Consider the following 19,564-nt stretch of genomic DNA (forward strand, 5'->3'; position numbering starts at 1 on the left):
CCGGATTTTTTTTTTTTTTAATTCAAACAGAAAGTCACAAAAATTATAATCATCCTCATCAGTTCATTCAGTCCCATGCAATTAATGTTTTTTTTCGTCTTGATCTTTTGTTAGCACTTTTATGAGTTCATCAGTTTTACATTAGAGTTCGGAAAATGCTTATTCATTCAGTTCAGCAGTATAGTCAGTTACCAGAAACCTGTACTTGTCAGAGTCTTTTCCTTGAATTCCTTGAAGATGAAACCCTGTTATAGGAGCATATTTGCAAAAGCATCACAGTACACCCAGAACTGTCTGTAAATGACAAAAGACTTAAAAATGACCACGGTTAAAGATTTGATGAAAGCTCATAATAATGCAATTGACAAGGAAATTCAGTTATTTCTGAGATACGTATTTTCAAGTAATAACTAGAATTATGACATAACATTATACCAGAAAATATAAGATTTTTAGAAATTTCATGTAATGTCTGAAACATTTATATTAACATATTTCCATACAAGTAACCCAAAGAAAGTTTAGTATTAGTTGTTTCTTTTGTTTGTTTTTTTATACTGCAGGTTCTTATTATGCATCCATTTTATACACGAGTGTATACATGTCAATCCCAATCGCCCAATTCATCACACCAGCATCCCCACCACACCACGGCTTTGCCCCCTTGATGTCCATATGTTTCTTCTCTACATCTGTGCCTCAACTTCTGCCCTGCAAACTGGTTCATCTGTACCATTTTCTAGGTTCCACATACATGAGTTAATATACGATATTTGTTTTTCTCTTTCTGACTTACTTCACTCTGTATGCCAGTCTCTAGATCCATGCACATCTCAACAAATGACTCAATTTTGTTCCTTTTTATGGGCGAGTAATATTCCATTGTATATATGTACCAAAACTTCTTTTTTTTTTTTTTTTTTTTCATGTGGGCTCTTCGATGGGCATTTAGGTGGCTTCCATGACCTGACTATTGTAAATAGTGCTGCAATGAACATTGGGATGCATGTGTCTTTTTGAATTATGGTTTTCTCTGGGTATATGCCCAGTAGTGGGATTGCTGGATCATATGGTAATTCTATTTTTAATTTTTTAAGGAACCTCCATACTGTTCTCCATAGTGGCTGTATCAATTTACATTCCCACCAACAGTGCAAGAGGGTTCCCTTTTCTCCACACCCTCTCCAGCATTTGTTGTTTGTAGATTTTCTGTTGATGCCCATTCTGATTGGTGTGAGGTGATACTCATTGTAGTTTTGATTTGCATTTCTCTAATAATTAGTGATGTTGAGCAGCTTTTCATGTGCTTCTTGGACATCTGTATGTCTTCTTTGGAGAAATGTATATTTAGGTCTTCTGCCCATTTGTGGATTAGTTGTTTGTTTCTTTAATATTGAGCTGCATGAGCTGTTTCTATATTTAGGAGATTAATCCTTTGCTGTTGATTCATTTGCAAATATTTTCTCCCATTCTGAGGGTTGTCTTTTCATCTTGTTTATGGTTTCCTTTGCTGTGCAAAAGCTTTGTAGTTTCATTAGGTCCCATTTGTTTATTTTTGTTTTTATTTCCATTACTCTATGAGGTGGATCACAAAAGATCTTGCTATGATTTATGTCAAACAGTGTTCTTCCTATGTTTTCCTCTGAGAGTTTTATAGTGTCCGGTCTTACATTTAGGTCTCGAATCCATTTTGAGTTTATTTTTGTGTATGATGTTAGGGAGTGTTCTAATTTCATTCTTTTACATGTAGCTGTCCAGTTTTCCCAGCACCACTTATTGAAGAGACTGTCTTTTCTCCATTGTATATCTTTGCCTCCTTTGTCATAGATTAGTTGACCATACGTGCCTGGGTTTATCTCTGGGCTTTCTATCGTGTTCCATTGATCCGTTTCTGTTTTTGTGCCAGTACCATATTGTCTTGATTACTGTACCTTTGTAGTATAGTCTGAAGTCAGGGAGTCTGATTCCTCCAGCTCTGTTTTTTTCCCTCAAGACTGCTTTGGCTATTCGGGGTCTTTTGTGTCTCCATAAATATTTTAAGATTTTTTTGTTCTAGTTCTGTGAAAAATGCCATTGGTAATTTGATAGGGATTGCATTGAATCTGTAGATTGCTTTGGGTAGTAGAGTCATTTTCACAATGTTGATTCTTCCAATCCAAGAATATGGTATATCTCTCCATCTGTTGGTATCATCTTTAATTTCTTTCATCAGTGTCTTATAGTTTTCTGCCTTCAGGTCTTTTTTCTCCCTAGGTAGGTTTATTCCTAGGTATTTTATTCTTTTTGTTGCAGTGGTAAATGGGAGTGTTTCCATAATTTCCCTTTCAGATTTTTCATCATTAGTGTAATAGGAATGCAAGAGATTTCTGCGCATTAATTTTGTATCCTGCAGCATTACCAAATTCATTGATTAGCTCTAGTAGTTTTCTGGTGGCATTTTTAGGATTCTCTGTGTATAGTATCATGTCATCTGCAAATAGTGACAGTTTTACTTGTTCTTTTCCAATTTGTATTTCTTTTTCTTCTGTGACTGCCGTGACTAGGACTTCCAAAACTATGTTAAATAATAGTGGTGAGAGTGGACATCCTTGTCTCATTCCTGATCTTAGAGGAAAGGCTTTCACTTTTTCACCACAGAGAATGATGTTTGCTCTGGGTTTGTCGTATGCAGCCTTTATTATGTTGAGGTAGGGTCCCTCTCTGCCCACTTTCTGGAGAGTTTTTATCATAAATGGGTGTTGAATTTTGTCAAAAGCTTTCTCTGCATCTATTGAGATGATCATATGGTTTTTATTCTTCAGTTTGTTACTATGGTGTATCACATTGATTGATTTGTGTATATTGAAGAATCCTTGCATCCCTGGGATAAATCCCACTTAATCGTGGTGTATGATCCTTTTAATATGTTGTTGGATTATGTTTGCTAGTATTTTGTTGAGGATTTTTGCATCTATATTTATCAGTGATATTGGTCTGTAATTTTCTTTTTTTGTAGTATCTTTGTCTGGTTTTGGTATCAGGATGATGGTGGCCTCATAGAATGAGTTTGGGAGTGTTCCTTCCTCTGCAATTTTTTGGAAGAGTTTGAGAAGGATGGGTGTTAGCTTTTCTCTAAATGTTTCATAGATTCACCTTTGAAACCATCGGGTCCTGGACTTTTGTTTGTTGGAAGATTTTTAATCACCGTTTCAATATCATTACTTTTGAATGGTCTGTTCATATTTTCTGTTTCTTCCTGGTTCAGTTATGGAAGGTTATACCTTTCTAAGCATTTGTCCATTTCTTCCAGGTTGTCCTTTTTTTTGGCATAGAGTTGCTTGTAGTAGTATCTTAGGATGCTTTGTATTTCTGTGGTGTCTCTTGTAACTTCTTTTTCATTTATAATTTTATTGATTTGAATCCTCTCCCTCTTTTTCTTGATGAGTCTGGCTAATGGTTTATCAACTTTGTTTATCTTCTCAAAGAACCAGCTTTTAGTTTTATTGATCTTTGCTATCATTTTCTTTGTTTCTATTTCATTTATTTCTGCTCTGATCTTTATGATTTCTTTCCTTTTGCTAACTTTGGGTTTGTTTGTTCTTCTTTCTCTAGTTCCTTTAGGTTTAAGGTGAGATTGTTTACTTGAGATTTTTCTTGAGGTAGGCTTGAACTCCCTCTTAGAACTGCTTTTGCTGCATCCCATAGGTTTTGGATCATCGGGTTTTCATTGTCATTTGTCTCTAGGTATTTTTTGATTTTCTCTTTAATTTCTTCAGTGACCTCTTGGTTATTTAGTAACACATTGTTTAGCCTCCATGTGTTTCTGTTTTTTATGTTTTTTTCCCTGTAATCCATTTCTAAACTCATAGCGTTGTGGTCAGAAAAGATACTTGATATGATTTCAGTTTTCTTAAATTTAGTGAGGCTTGACTTGTGACCCAAGATGTGATCTATCCTGGAGAATGTTCCATGCGCACTTAAGAAGAAAGTGTAATCTGCTGTTTTCAGATGGAATGTCCTATAAATATCAATTAAATCTATCTGGTCTATTGTGTCATTTAAAGCTTGTGTTTCCTTATTTATTTTCATTTTGGATGATCTGTCCATTGATGTAAGTGAGGTGTTAAAGTCCCACACTATTATTGTGTTACTGTCAATTTCCTCTTTTAGAGCTGTTAGTAGTTGCCTTAGGTATTGAGGTGCTCCTATGTTGGGTGCATATATATTTAAAATTGTCATATCTTCTTCTTGGATTGATCCCTTGATCGTTATGTAGTGTCCTTCCTTGTCTTTTGTAACATTCTTTATTTTAAAGTCTATTTTCTCTGATATGAATATAGCTACTCCAGCTTTCTTTTGATTTCCAGTTGCATGGAATATCTTTTTCCATCCCCTCACTTTCAGTCTGAATGTGTCCCTAGGTCTGAGATGGGTCTCTTATAGACAGCATATGTATGGGTCTTGTTTTTGTATCCATTCAGCAAGCCTGTGTCTTTTGGTTGAAGCACTTAATCCATTCACGTTTAAGGTGATTATCGATATGTATGTTTCTATGACCATTTTCTTAATCCTTTTGGGTTTGTTTTTGTAGGTCCTTTTCTTCTCTTTTGTTTCCCACTTAGAGAAGTTCCTTTAGCATTCATTGTAGAGCTGGTTTCGTGGTGCTGAATTCTCTTAGCTTTTGCTTGTCTGTAAAGCTTTTGATTTCTCCATCCAATCTGAATGAGATCCTTGCCAGGAAGAGTAATCTTGGTTTTAGGTTCTTCCCCTTCTTCACTTTAAGTCTATCATGCCACTCCCTTCTGGCTTATAGTGTTTCTGCTGAGAAATCAGCCTTTAACCTTATGGGAGTTCCCTCGTATGTTATTTGTCATTTTTCCCTTACTGCTTTCAATAATTTTTCTTTGTCTTTAATTTTTGCCAGTTTGATTTTTCTGTGTCTCGGTGTGTTTCTCCTTGGGTTTATCCTGTATGGGACTTGCTGTGCTTCCTCGATTTGGTTGGCTATTTCCTTTTCCATGTTAAGGAAGTTTTTGACTATAATCTCTTCAAATATTTTCTCTGGTCCTTTCTCTCTTTCTTCTCCTTCTGGGACCCCTATAATGCAAATATTGTTGCATTTAATTTTGTCCCAGAGTTCTCTTAGGCTGTCTTCATTTCTTTTCATTCTTTTTTCTATATTCTGTTCCGCAGCAGTGAATTCCACCATTCTGTCTTCCAGGTCACTTATCCGTTCTTCTGCCTCATTTATTCTGCTGTTGATTCCTTCTAGTGTAGTTTTCATTTCAGTTATTGTATTGTTCATCTCTGTTTGTTCGTTCTTTAATTCTTCTAAGCCTTTGTTAAACATTTCTTGCATCTTCTCGATCTTTGCCTCCATTCTTTTTCCGAGGTCCTGGATCCTCTTCACTATCATTATTCTGAATTCTTTTTCTGGAAGGTTGCCTATCTCCGCTTCATTTAGTTGTTTTTCTGGGCTTTTATCTTGTTCCTTCACCTGGTATATAGGCCTCTGCCTTTTCATCTTATCTATCATTCTTTGAATGTGGTTTTTGTTCCACAGGCTGCAGAATTGTAATTCTTCTTCTGCTGTCTGCCCCCTGGTGGATGAGGCTGTCTAAGAGGCTTGATGGGAGGGACTGGTGGTGGGTAGAGCTGGCTGTTGCTCTGGTGGGCAGAGCTCAGTAAAACTTTAATCCACTTGACTGTTGATGGGTAGGGCTGGGTTCCCTCCCTGTTGGTTGTTTGGCCTGAGGCAACCCAATACTGGAGCCTTCCTGGGCTCTTTGGTGGGGCTAATGATGGACTCTGGGAGGGCTCACCCCAAGGAGTACTTCCCAGAACTTCTGCTGCCTGTGTCCTTGTCCCCACAGTGAGACAGAGCCACTCCCCGCCTCTGCAGGAGACCCTCCAACACTAGCAGGTAGGTCCTGTTCAGTCTCCCCTGGGGTCACTGCTCCTTCCCCTGGGTCCCGATGCGCACACTACTTAGTGTGTGCCCTCCAAGAGTGGAGTCTCTGTTTCCTCCAGTCCTGTTGAAGTCCTGCAATCAATTCCCACTAGACTTCAACGTCTGATTCTCTAGGAATTCTTCCTCCCGTTGCCGGACCCCCGGTTGGGAAGCCTGACGTGGGGCTCAGAACCTTCACTCCAGTGGGTGAACTTCTGTGGTATAAGTGTTCGCCAGTCTGTGAGTCACCCACCCACCAGTTACAGGATTTGATTTTACTGTGATTGCGCCTCTTCTACCATCTCATTGTGGCTTCTTTGTCTTTTATGTGGGGTATCTTTTTTGTTGAGTTCCAGTGTCTTCCTGTCGATGATTGTCCAGCAGCTAGTTGTGATTGTCCAGTCATTTGTTTTCTAGCAAAGAAATACATGTACAAATCCTCAGTGGGCCCTCTTTATCATTTTCCTATGATATATATACTACTTTGGCCCTATGCCTGTCTATTTCTTTGTTTTACTTCCTTGCTTTGTAGAAGTACATTCCCAAATGAATTATTCAGAAAGAGTATGTTGAAATTAAACTTCTGAGTCCTTACATGTCTTAAAGTATGTTTAACATACTTTAATCCTAGTATGTAATAGCTAGAGGTAGAATTAAAGATTAAAAATAATTCTCCCAGGCTTCCCTGGTGGTGTGGTGGTTGAGAGTCTGCCTGTTGATGCAGGGGACACAGGTTCGTGCCCCAGTCTGGGAAGATCCCACATGCCGTGGAGCGGCTGGGCCCGTGAGCCATGGCCGCTGAGCCTGCGCATCCGGAGCTTGTGATTCGCAGCGGGAGAGGCCACAACAGTGAGAGGCCCGCGTACCGCAAAAAATAAAAAATAATTTTCCCTCAGAATGTAAGGACATTCAGTGTTGCTGATTAGGAGTTTGATGCCAATCTCATTCTTCATCTCTTTTTGAGGATAACTTTTTTTTTTTAAGGATCTCTGGGGATTTGAAGTTTCATGAGAATATGTCTAAGCGTGTATATGTTGTTATACGTAGAGTTTGGCAGTGGTTAGACTTATGAAATCTGGAGACTTGAGTCATTCTTCAGTTCCTAAAATTATCTCCTGCTACTAGTTGAAAATTTTCTCCTCTCTCTTTCTCAGCATTCTCACGAACCCTATTATTCAAATACAAGACTTCTATATTGATCATTTATGTCTGTTTTCCCACTTGTCATTATATATTTTATCTGCTTCCTTTTATAAGGGACTACTTCAATTTTTACTTTTTCAGATACCTTACTAAGTTATGCAATTGCAGTTTTATCTTTAAGTGCTTCCCTTGTTCTTTAATTGTTCTTTTTCATAACAGCATATCTGCGTTTTAGATAAAATGTTTTCTTGAATCTCTTTGAGATTATTATTTCTGTTCCTGAACTATCTCTGTTTTGTCCAGAGTTGTTTATGTTTATTTTAAACTTGTTTTTCTTCATAATATTTTGTCTCCTTATATATGCTGGGATATTCCTAATTTGCCATTGATATTTATGAAAGTAGTAACTGGTATCAGTTTTCCCTGTGGTTGTGTAAATGGGTCAACTGGGAACTCTGTGTCAGCCACTGTGGGTTAGAGTGTATGGACCGCCAAATCCCACTTAGGGTTAGCATTCCAGAAGATGGCTCATGGTCTCTGTATCTTCCTAAATGACTGTACGTGGGGGACAGTATCTACATTAGAGGGCTTGGCTTTCTCCAGACACATCCTTTTCTTAAGAAAGAATCATCTGAATGTTTTCCCTGGGTTGCTGGCATAGAGGAAAGGTAATTAAGATGTTGAGCTATAGTCCTGGCCTTCTTAACCAGCTGACATTTTTAAATTTATTGTTTTCAGTCCTGCCTCTTTTTCCTTCACCATACCTGTTTCTTCAGTGGGGTTCCATTGGATAGAGTGTCTCCCATCTCTTCTGTGGTAGCCTTCTTTTTGTTTCATTCTTTTAATATGCACCTTTTCTGGAATTTCCCTTTTCTGGAAGTTTACTTAAAATATCTGTTTGTTGACAACTCTCACATCCTCACTTTTTGTTATACATCTATTATTCACTCTTTTGGATTCTGATACTTGGTAGCATTTTATTTTAAAATACTATTGGACTTACAGAAAAGTTATAAGAATAGCACAGAGTTCCTGTATGCCCTACACCCAGCTTCCTCTAATGTTAATACTTACATAACCACAGCACAATTATCAAAATTAAGAAATTAATATTTGTATAATACTGTTAGCTAAGCTACAGATTTTATATGGAACCGAAGTTTTCCCATGAATGTCCTTTTTCTGTTCCAGTATCCAATCCAGAGCCTCACGTTGCACTTAGATGTCATGTCTCCTTAGTCTCCTCCAACCTGTAGCAAGTCCTTAGTCTTTCCTGACCATGACTTTTAAAGTGTACTGGTCAGTTTATTTTGTAAATATCCCTCAATTTGGGTTTGTTTGATATTTTCTCATTATTAGATTTGAGGTTGTATGTTTTTAGCAAGAATACTACAGAACTGATCTGACTATCTCAGGGAGTAGTGAGGTTAATATGTCGTATCACTAGAGATGTAAACCTTGATCGCTTTATTACGACAATATCTTGGTCAAGTGATTATTTTCTATTTCCCTCATTTCTTCTATACTTATTAGTTGAAAGTTTTCCTTAGGCAGAGCTATTTCTTCTTTTCTGTATTTATTCTATTATTTTTTAATCTCTGTAAGGATTCTTAGATACTTACTTGACTCTATGGCTTATAATCCAGTACTATCATTGTTTATTTTGCTCCTCAGATTGTCACAGCTTTGGCCATTGGGAGCTCTTTCACCTTGCCTTATATGCCCTACTGACATGCCCCTGTCTCTTTGAGCCTTTCATTGTTTTTTGTCACCAGAAGATATTCCAGAAATACTTTGTATTTTCCCTGACACAGGCCTAGAATCAACCACTGCTCCAGGGATCCCTGGATCCTTTTTTGTTGTTGTTTTTAACATTTTTATGGGAATATAATTGCTTTACAATGGTGTGTTAGTTTCTGCTTTATAACAAAGTGATTCAGTTATACATATACATATACCCCCATATGTTTTCCCTCTTGCATCTCCCTCCCTCCCACCCTCCATATCCCACCCTTCTAGCTGGTCACAAAGCACTGAACTGATCTCTCTGTGCTATGTGACTGCTTCGCACTAGCTATCCATTTTACATTTGGTAGTGTATATATGTCCATATATATGCTAGAACTCTCTCACTTTGTCCCAGCTTATCCGTCGCCCTCTGCGTGTCCTCAAGTCCATTCTCTAGTAGGTCTGCGTCTTTATTCCCATCTTGCCCCTAGGTTCTTCATGACTTTTTTTTTTTTTAGATTCCATATATATGTGTTAGCATACGGTATTTGTTTTTCTCTCTCTGACTTACTTCACTCTGTGTGACAAACTCGAGGTCCATCCACCTCACTAGAAATAACTCAATTTCGTTTCTTTTTATGGCAGAGTAATATTCCATTTTGTATATGTGCCACATCTTCTTTATCCATTCATCTGTTGATGGACACTTAGGTTGCTTCCACGTCCTGGCTATTGTAAATACAGCTGCAATGAACATTGTGGTACATGACTCTTTTTCAATTATGGTTTTCTCAGGGTATATGCTCAGTAGTGGGATTGCTGGGTCATATGGTAGTTATATATTTAGTTTTTTAAGGTACCTCCATACTGTTCTCCAGGTGGGTGTATCAATTTACATTCCCACCAACAGTGTATGAGGGTTCCCTTTTCTCCACACCCTCTCCAGCATTTATTGTTTGTAGATTTTTTGATGATGGCCCCTCTGACTGGTGTGAGATGATATCGCATTGTAGTTTTGATTTGCATTTCTCCAGTGATTAGTGATATTGAGCATTCTTTCATGTGTTTGTTGACAATCTATATACCGTCTTTGGAGAAATATCTATTTAGGTCTTCTGCCCATTTTTGGATTGGGTTGTTTGTTTTTTTGGTATTGAGCTGCATGAGCTGCTTGTAAATTTTGGAGATTAATCCTTTGTCAGTTGCTTCATTTGCAAATACTTTCTCCCATTCTGAGCATTGTCTTTTCATCTTGTTTATGGTTTCCTTTGCTGTGAAAAAGCTTTTTAAGTTTCATTAGGTCCCATTTGTTTATATTTGTTTTTATTTCCATTTCTCTAGGAGGTGGAAAAAGGATCTGTGATTTATGTCATAGAGTGTTATGTCTATGTTTTCCTCTAAGAGTTTGACAGTGTCTGGCTTTACATTTAGGTCTTTAATCCATTTTGAGTTTATTTTTCTGTATGGTGTTAGGGAGTGTTCTAATTTCATTCTTTTACATGTAGCTGTCCAGTTTTCCCAGCACCACTTATGAAGAGGCTGTCTTTTCTCGACTATATATTCTTGCCTCCTTTATCAAAGATAAGGTGACCATATGTGCATAGGTTTATCTCTGGGCTTCCTGTTGATCTTTGTTTCTGTTTGATCTATATTTCCGTTTATGTGCCTGTACAATACTGTCTTGATTACTGTAGCTTTGTAGTATAGTCTGAAGTCCAGGAGCCTGATTCCTCCAGCTCCCTTTTTCTTTCTCAAGACTGCTTTGGCTATTTGGGGTCTTTTGTGTTTCCATACAAATTGTGAAAATTTTTGTTCTAGTTCTGTGAAGAATGCCCGTGTTAGTTTGATAGGGATTGCGTTGAATCTGTAGGTTGCTTTGGGTAGTATAGTCATTTTCATAATGTTGATTCTTCCAATCCAAGAACATGGTATATCTCTCCATCTGTTTGTATCATCTTTAATTTCTTGCATCAGTGTCTTAATAGTGTTCTGCATACAGGTCTTTTGTCTCCTTAGGTAGGTTGATTCCTAGGTATTATTCGTTTTGTTGCAGTGGTAAATGGGAATGTTTTCTTAATTTCACTTTCAGATTTTTCATCATTAGTATATAGGAATGCAAGAGAATTCTGTGGATTAATTTTGTATCCTGCTACTTTACCAAGTTCATTGATTATCTCTAGTAGTTTTCTGGTGGCATCTTTAGGATTCTGTATGTGTAGTATCATGTCATCTGCAAACAGTGACAGCTTTACTTCTTCTTTTCCGATTTGGATTCCATTTATTTCTTTTTCTTCTCTGATTGCTGTGGCTAAGCCTTCCAAAACTATGTTGAATAATACTGGTGAGAGTGGGCAACCTTATCCTGTTCCTGATCTTAGTGGAAATGCTTTCAGTTTTTCACCATTGAGGAAAATGTTGGCTGTGGGTTTGTCATATATGGCCTTTATTATGTTGAGGAAAGTTCCTTCTATGCCTACTTCTGGAGGGTTTTTATCATAAATGGGTGTTGAATTTTGTCAAAAGCTTTCTCTGCATCTATTGAGATGATCATATGGTTTTTCTACTTCAGTTTGTTAATATGGCGTATCACATTGATTGATTTGCGTATATTGAAGAATCCTTGCATTCCTGGGATAAACCCCACTTGATCATATTGTATGATCCTTTTAATGTGCTGTTGGAATCTGTTTGCTAGCATTTTGTTGAGGATTTTTGCATCTGTGTTCATCAGTGATATTGGCCTGTAGTTTTCTTTCTTTGTGACATCTTTGTATGGTTTGGTATCAGGGTGATGGTGGCCTTGTAGAATGAGTTTGGGAGTGTTCCTCCCTCTGCTATATATTGGAAGAGTTTGAGAAGATTAGTTGTTAGCTCTTCTCTAAATGTTTGATAGAATTTGCCTGTGAAGCCGTCTGGTCCTGGGCTTTTGTTTGCTGGAAGATGTTTAATCACAGTCTCAATTTCAGTGCTTGTGATTTGTCTGTTTATATATTTTATTTCTTCCTTCAGCCTTGGTAGGTTGTGCATTTCTAAGAATTTGTCCATTTCTTCGAGGTTGTCCATTTTTTTGGCATATCGTTGCTTGTAGTAATCTCTCATGATCCTTTGTATTTTTGCAGTGTCACTTGTTACTTCCCCTTTTTCATTTCTAATTCTATTGCTTTGAGTCCTCTCCCTCTTTTTCTTGATGAGTCTGGCTAATGGTTTATCAATTTTGTTTATCTTCTCAAAGAACCAACTTTTAGTGTTATTGATCTTTGCTATCATTTCCTTCATTTCTTTTTCATTTATTTCTGATCTGATCTTTATGATTTCTTTCCTTTTGCTAACTTTGGGGTTTTCTTGTTCTTCTTTCTCTGATTGCTTTAGATGTAAGGTTAGGTTGTTTATTTGAGATGTTACTTGTTTCTTAAGGTAGGATTGTATTGCTATACACTTCCCTTTTAGAACTGCTTTTGCTGCATCCCATAAGTTTTGGGTCATCGTGTTTTCATTGTCATTTGTTTCTAGGTATTTTTTTGATTTCCTCTTTGGTTTCTTCAGTGATCTCTTGGTTATTAAGTAGTGTATTGTTTAGTCTCCATGTGTTTGTATTTTTTACAGATCTTTTCCTGTAATTGATAGCTAGTCTCATAGTGTTGCGATCAGAAAAGATACTTGATACAATTTCAATTTTCTTAAATTTACCAAGGCTTGATTTGTGACCCAAGATATGATCTATCCTGGAGAATGTTCCATGAACACTTGAGAAGAATGTGTATTCTGTTGTTTTTGGATGGAATGTCCTATAAATAATAATTAAGTCCATCTTGTTTAATGTATCATTTAACGCTTGTGTTTCCTTGTTTATTTTCATTTTGGATGATCTGTCCATTGGTGAAAGTGGGGTGTTAAAGTCCCCTACTATGATTGTGTTACTGTCGATTTCCCCTTTTATGGCTGTTAGCAATTGTCTTATGTATTGAGATGCTCCTATGTTGGGTATATAAGTATTTACAATTATTATATCTTCTTCTTGGATCGATCCCTTGATCATTATGTAGTGTCCTTCTTTGTCTCTTCTAATAGTCTTCGTTTCATAGTCTATTTTGTCTGATATGAGAATTGCTACTCCAGCTTTCTTTTGGTTTCCATTTGCATGGAATATCTTTTTCCATCCCCTTACTTTCAGTCTGTATGTGTCTCTAGGTCTGAAGTGGGTCTCTTGTAGACAGCATATATATGGGTCTTGTTTTTGTATCCATTCAGCCAGTGTGTGTCTTTTGGTGGGAGCATGTAATTCATTTACATTTAAGGTAATTATCGATATGTATGTCCCTATTACCGTTTTCTTAATTGTTTTGGGTTTGTTATTGTAGGTCTTCTCCTCCTCTTGTATTTCCTGCCTAGAGAAGTTCCTTTAGAATTTGTTGTAAAGCTGGTTTGATTGTGCTGAATTCTCTCAGCTTTTGCTTGTCTGTAAAGGTTTTAATTTCTCCATCAAATCTAAATGAGATCCTTGCTGGGTAGAGTAATCTTAGTTGTTGATTTTTCCCTTTCATCACTTGAAATCTGTCCTGCCACTCGCTTCTTTTGTTTGTTTGTTTTTTGAGTATGCGGGCCACTCACTGTTGTGGCCTCTCCCATTGCAGAGCACAGGCTCCGGACGCACAGGCTCATTGGCCATGGCTCACGGGCCCAGCCGCTCTGCAGCATGTGGGGTCTTCCCGGACCGGGGCACAAACCCATATCCCCTGCATCAGCAGGTGGACTCTCAACCACTGTGCCACCAGGGAAGCCCTGCCACTCCCTTCTTGCTTGCAAAGTTTCTGCTGAAAGATCAGCTGTTAAACTTATGGGGATTCCCTTGTATGTTATTTGGCCTTTTTCCCTTGCTGCTTTTAATATTTTTTCTTTTTACTTACTTTTTGATAGTTTGGTTAATATTTGTCTTGGTATGTTTCTCCTTGGATTTATCCTGTATGGGTCTCTCTGTGCTTCCTGGACTTGATTAACTATTTCCTTTCCCATATTAGGGAACTTTGCAACTATAATCTCTTCAAATATTTTCTCTGACCCTTTCTTTTTCTCTTCTTCTGGGACCCCTATAATTTGCATGTTGGTGCATTTAATGTTGTCCCAGCGGTCTCTGAGACTTTCCTCAATTCTTTTCATTCTTTTTTCTTTATTCTACTCTGCAGTAGTTATTTCCACTATTTTATCTTCCAGGTCACTTATTCCTTTTTTCTGCTTCAGTTATTCTGCTATTGATCCCTTCTAGAGAATTTTTAATTTCATTTATTTTGTTGTTCATCATTGTTTGTTTTCTCTTTAGTTCTTCTAGGTCCTTGTTAAATGTTTCCTGTATTTTCTCCATTCTATTTCCAAGATTTGGGGTCATCTTTACTATCATTATTCTGAATTCTTTTTCAGGTAGACTGCCTATTTCCTTTTCATTTGTTAGGTCTGGTGTGTTTTTACCTTGCTCCTTCATCTGTTTTGTGTTTCTTTGTCTTCTCATTTTGCTTAACTTACTGTGTTTGGGGTCTCCTTTTCGCAGGCTGCAGGTTCGTAGTTTCCGGTTTTTTGTGTCTGTTCCCAGTGGCTAAGATTGATTCAGTGGGTTTTGTAGGCTTCCTAGTGGAGGGAACTAGTGTCTTTGTTATGGCTCATGAGGCTGGATCTTGTCTTTGTGGTGGGCAGGCCCATGTCTGATGGTGTGTTTTGGGGTGTCTGTGACCTTATTATGATTTTAGGCAGCCTCTCTGCTAATGGATGGGGTTGTGTTCCTGTCTTGCTACTTGTTGGGCATAGGGTGTCCAGCACTGTAGCTTGCTGGTCATTGTGTGGAGCTGAGTCATGGCATTGAGATGGAGATCTCTGAGAGATTTTCACCATTTGATATTATATGGAGCTGGGAGGTCTCTGGTGGACCAGTGTCCTGAACTTGCCTCTCCCACCTCCGAGGCACAGCCCTGATGCCTGGCTGGAGCGCAAAGAGCCTGTCATTTACACAGCTCAGACTTTTGGGAGGTCTGAGGTCTTCTGCCAGCTTTCAGTAGGTTTTCTGTAGGAGTTGTTCCCCATGTAGATGTATTTCTGATGTATTTGTTTTGAGGAAGGAGATCTCCATGTCTCACTCCTCTGCCATCTTGAAGCTCCTCCCCTGGATCCTTTTTTTGCAGATTGATGCTAACTGTGCTGTTTGCTACTGCACTGTCATTGCTTTTAGGAAATGCGTAATAACCCATACATACACACATATCTAAAGGTTTTTCTGAGTCTCTTTACCTGATATATATTTAAAGCCATGAGTTCTTTTTTTTTTTTTTTTTTTGTGGTACTCAGGCCTCTCACTGTTGTGGCCTCTCCCGTTGTGGAGCACAGGCTCTGGACACGCAGGCTCAGCGGCCATGGCTCACAGGCCCAGCTGCTCCACGGCATGTGGGATCTTCCCGGACCGGGGCACGAACCCGTGACCCCTGCATCGGCAGGTGGACTCTCAACCACTGCGCCACCAGGGAAGCCCCCATATGTATATTTTTATAATTTTCTTCCAGTGGGATATTGGGAAATAATGAGGGACTAACACATATGCTTTGTTTGCTGTCTTTTACCATAAAATCCAATAATTCAGATAAAATATTAAATAAACGCCTTTGAGGATTTGTTCTATTTAAGAAAAATTATATTATTTTCCCCACTCAGTACGCCCAATATATTTTCAGTCTTTCAAACATGATAGATCTTTTGAATAAAAATCAATCTAGACTAACATAAAAAGAAGAGTACAAACACTTCCACGTACATTGCTAAAATACTTGCCACAATAAGGAGATCTGTGGAGTCTTAGTCTCATCAGTTTATCAGAGAACTGAGGATTAAAGAGTTTAATACTAACAATGGGAAAATAAATTTCAGTTCAAAATTTAGCACATCTTTAAGCCAAACAGTATTTGCAACATGGTAGACACTGAATCCATACTTGTTAAAATGCCTGAATGAACCTTATCAATATCACCACCAATAAGCACCTGTTATCATAGAGTTCTTCAATACCCAGAATCTATTGTAGCATAGCATTACACAACTCTTATAATTGTGCATCATTGACTCATTCAACAAACAGCTACTACTCGGACACAATTCTAAGCATGTATATTTTTAAATGGAAGGAGTTTATCAAGTAGTATATTTTTTTTCAAATTTTCCATTTTTCCTTATTTTTGGAGTGAATTCAAGTGTATAGGATTAGTCTTGTGAAATAGAGCATTTTGAAAGTCTGTGTGAAATTGTAAAATCCATGTTTGTATATTCAGGAATAACATACATAACAAATGTGGTATTTGCTTCAGACAGAAACTAGTGGATTCTGTATATTTGGAGATACGTGGCGTATCTCCAAATAAACATATTTCCTCTGTAAGTGGGTAAGGTCTTTATTAACAAAATAGTTGCATTGGAATTAAAACCTACTCCAGTCCATATCAAATTTCCAATTGCAGACCAAATTTCTATTTTGTTCTAAGGTTAGATCTTTTTTTTTTTTAATTATGGCAAAAATGGACATTTATAAAAATGTTTTGTTGGAGGGAATGGTTTGTGTCTCATTCTCTTTTTTAGTTTATGCCTTCATTTTGATGGAGGCATCCAATACCTTCCTTTGATAATGTTTGTGGGAGATAATATCTTTTTGTTTGATATTTTAAATATCTGAAACTCTATCTCAGTTTTGCAGCTTGGATGTATATGAGATTATAATTTTTAAAATATTTTCCTTAGACTTTCCTTCATAACATAATTTCCTAAATGGGTCCTTCAGGTTTCTTGCCTATTTTTCACATCTCCGTTTTGTGTTGTACTTTCTGAGAGAATTTGTCAACTTTATCTTCTAAAAAGTCTATTACACAATTTTGTTTCCTGTTTCTTCTTTTTCTTAATAGCACCCTCTTTTCATTTCATAGATGTATTATGTCTTTGAGGATAATCAAAATTTCTGTAATTATAGTCTCTTCCCTGCATTTTCTCTTGTTTGCAGAGTTCCCTTTCATTTATTCATTTGTTTGCATGTTACATTTCTTGTCTTTCATGCTAGAAACTTTCTTCACACAGTCCATCATATTTGAGAAAGGGGCATTGAAAAGATAAGTGAGAGCTCTGTATAACTGAGGGGGCCTTTTTGACTGGTGAATTCACTATAGGAAAATAGAGGAAAAAACCTGACTGTTGGTCTGAGTGACTCAGAAATGTCAGTCTCTCTAGGTATTTTCTCTTTGGCCAGTTTGTTCCTCCAGGAAGACAGAGAAAAGTCAGCTTGCTTTTTGTGGCTCCCTCTCTGCAGATTTACACTTATGCTTCAGCTTTCCCCTCTGTACATCATCTGTAAATTTCCCATATTCTAAAATTATGTTTGCAGACCTTGTCTCCTGTTCTATCTTTGTCTTTCAAAAATATATACATATATATTTTATATCCATATGTAGAGAGAAGCCTTTATGGAGAAGGTAGTAAGTGAGCTGTGCCTTGAAGGATGTTTACCCTTCAATTAATCTTACAAGTATAGACTGACTGGGGAGAAAGAAGAGTAGGGGAGGAAATCTTCCAAAGAGAGGGAAAGGAGGTGGAAAACTATAATGCATGGTTACTGTAATGCATATGACTGAAGGGACAGCATTGCTTAATCATCTACCTCCATATTTTCCTAAGAGTAGTGTTTGTTCTCTAAGATTGTACATAGGATTAATCAAGCTAAATAGGTGGAGTACCTTGGTAAAACACTCTTGATTCTTTGAGACAATTTATTCCAACATCTAATATTCCAACAACATACATAACATGGCTATTTCACACATATGAAAAGTAGTGACTTCATAACATGTGACACTTTTGTAAAAAATTATTGGTATTATTAGGAAGGAACAGTATTGAATATCTCTCCTGATAATGTAGCTGTATTAGAGATTCTTAATTTTACTGAAGAGTTAAATAATGAAGTGGTACATGGTAAACAAAATTAAATTTTCACTTTCACAGATGGGCCAATTCAGGTATAAGTAGCTTTCCAAATGTTGGCAGGCTATCATGGAAGTCACTTACATGTACATTTATGATTTTGAAGGATTGAACTTTTATACTTTTATGACAGCAGTACAGTTATGAAAGATATTTAATTCATTTTTATCTCTATGTAGGTAAGTTTCAAATTTTATAACGTGAACAACTTCTTGTTTATATGCAAAAAGATTTAAGTATAAAACTAATATGTGGTCATTGTAAAAAATATGGGAAATTTGCAAATATACAAAAGTTAGAAGAACTTAATTATGTCATCGTTCAAGGATAGCTATTTTAATATTTGGTCTAGTTTCTCCCAAACACACAAAAGAGAACTTACTAATTTTTAAATTCACGGTAGTGTGAACTATTCCCATTTCATTAAATAGTCTTTGAAATTTTGAATTTAAATGATGGCACACTGGTCTTGAAGCCTGCACCAAAAAACCATTTGGTTTTATAAAGCCCAGTAGCATCCACTAGTCATTCTCTCTCACATCCAGCTCTGAGGAGGAAGGGGTTAGGGAAGGCTGAGAAGGCTGAGGAGGTAAGTGCTGAAGTGTCTGAGTGGGACCAGCAGGGGCTGCTGTCAGGGATGAGACTGCCACATTCCTGGTGTCTCTGACCTTGGACTCACTTAACATTATAATCTGGATTCTATTAAAGGAATTTCGTGTTTTTCCTTTGCAAGAGTCACCCCCTACCACGACAAACATTTTAAAATGTTTCTTAAAAAAAGTTGGAAAAGCAACTTTTTCCCAAAAGAAATTTATAGTTCAAATTTACACCAAGTTCTCACTAACTGGAGCAAGCCGGGTTTTCACTAAAGCTTCGACTTTCCTCTGTAAAACATTAGTCACTCCCTTGGAAGAAGCAGTTTTTTATAGGCAGTGGGATAAAACAGCCACAGATGTTCATGTAATATGACGGGCTTTAGAATGTACCTGCAAAGCATTTTTTTTTTTAATTTGGAGAAAAAAAGACTGAATTGGGATGCTAAAATAACAGTGATTCAGTATTAAGAAAATGATAAGTTTTTGGTCCATTCAAATAGTGTTTTCTTTTCCCCTTTTCTTTATTCTTGGGATGTTCTTGAGGTTGTACCAAGTCATTTTCACTGCACAATTTTTAAAGGTATTTGCCATTCCCATGGGTAACTGGTTGCCTTTTTACCATGCAGGACTATAGTGAAGCCTGTGGCCAAAGAGTTTGATCCAGACATGGTCCTGGTTTCTGCTGGATTTGATGCATTAGAAGGCCACGCCCCTCCTCTGGGGGGCTACAAAGTGACAGCAAAATGTAAGTAATAGACAGCATTTTTTACATGTGAATAGTAACTTAGGTGAGACTTTCAGAAATGAGTTTAGATGGTGTTCACTGCTTTGTCAGATTCATTCCTCTGTAGAAATTGGCCTTTAAGAAAAACAAAGTTAAATCGTTGCCTTTGGTGGGCTTGAAGGGACATTTCAGAACCTTTGGTTTTTCAGGAGTTGTGTTTTGCTATTTAAAGGCAGAAGTGATAGGGCTTCTGTTTAAAATATGTTAAATGACTTGAGAGGTCTAGAAAAGCTACTGGGCTTTTGCAAATAGAATGGAAGTCACTGCATTTATTTCATTGTATATGGGGTAGAAATAGCAGTTTCCCAATAATGCTATGCTCTTCTAGGTTTTAATACAAAAGTGTAGTTCCCCTTGCTCAGAGGTTCTGTACATGCCTATGGGCAATGATCA

The 19,564-nt window shown here is 37.3% G+C and overlaps 1 protein-coding gene across 6 annotated transcripts in view; it reads left to right on the forward strand.

The window, feature by feature from the left end:
* HDAC9 (histone deacetylase 9) overlaps positions 1-19,564 on the forward strand; it is an 825,073-nt gene that overhangs the window by 653,653 nt on the left and 151,856 nt on the right. For all 6 annotated transcript variants that reach the window (XM_032642337.1, XM_032642308.1, XM_032642307.1 and 3 more), the window contains one exon: positions 19,014-19,132. In XM_032642337.1, the coding sequence (XP_032498228.1) occupies positions 19,014-19,132 (119 nt within the window). The remainder of the gene's footprint in view (positions 1-19,013; positions 19,133-19,564) is intronic.

Source organism: Phocoena sinus, chromosome 9 (genome assembly GCF_008692025.1).
Source record: "Phocoena sinus isolate mPhoSin1 chromosome 9, mPhoSin1.pri, whole genome shotgun sequence".
Taxonomy (NCBI): domain Eukaryota; kingdom Metazoa; phylum Chordata; class Mammalia; order Artiodactyla; family Phocoenidae; genus Phocoena; species Phocoena sinus.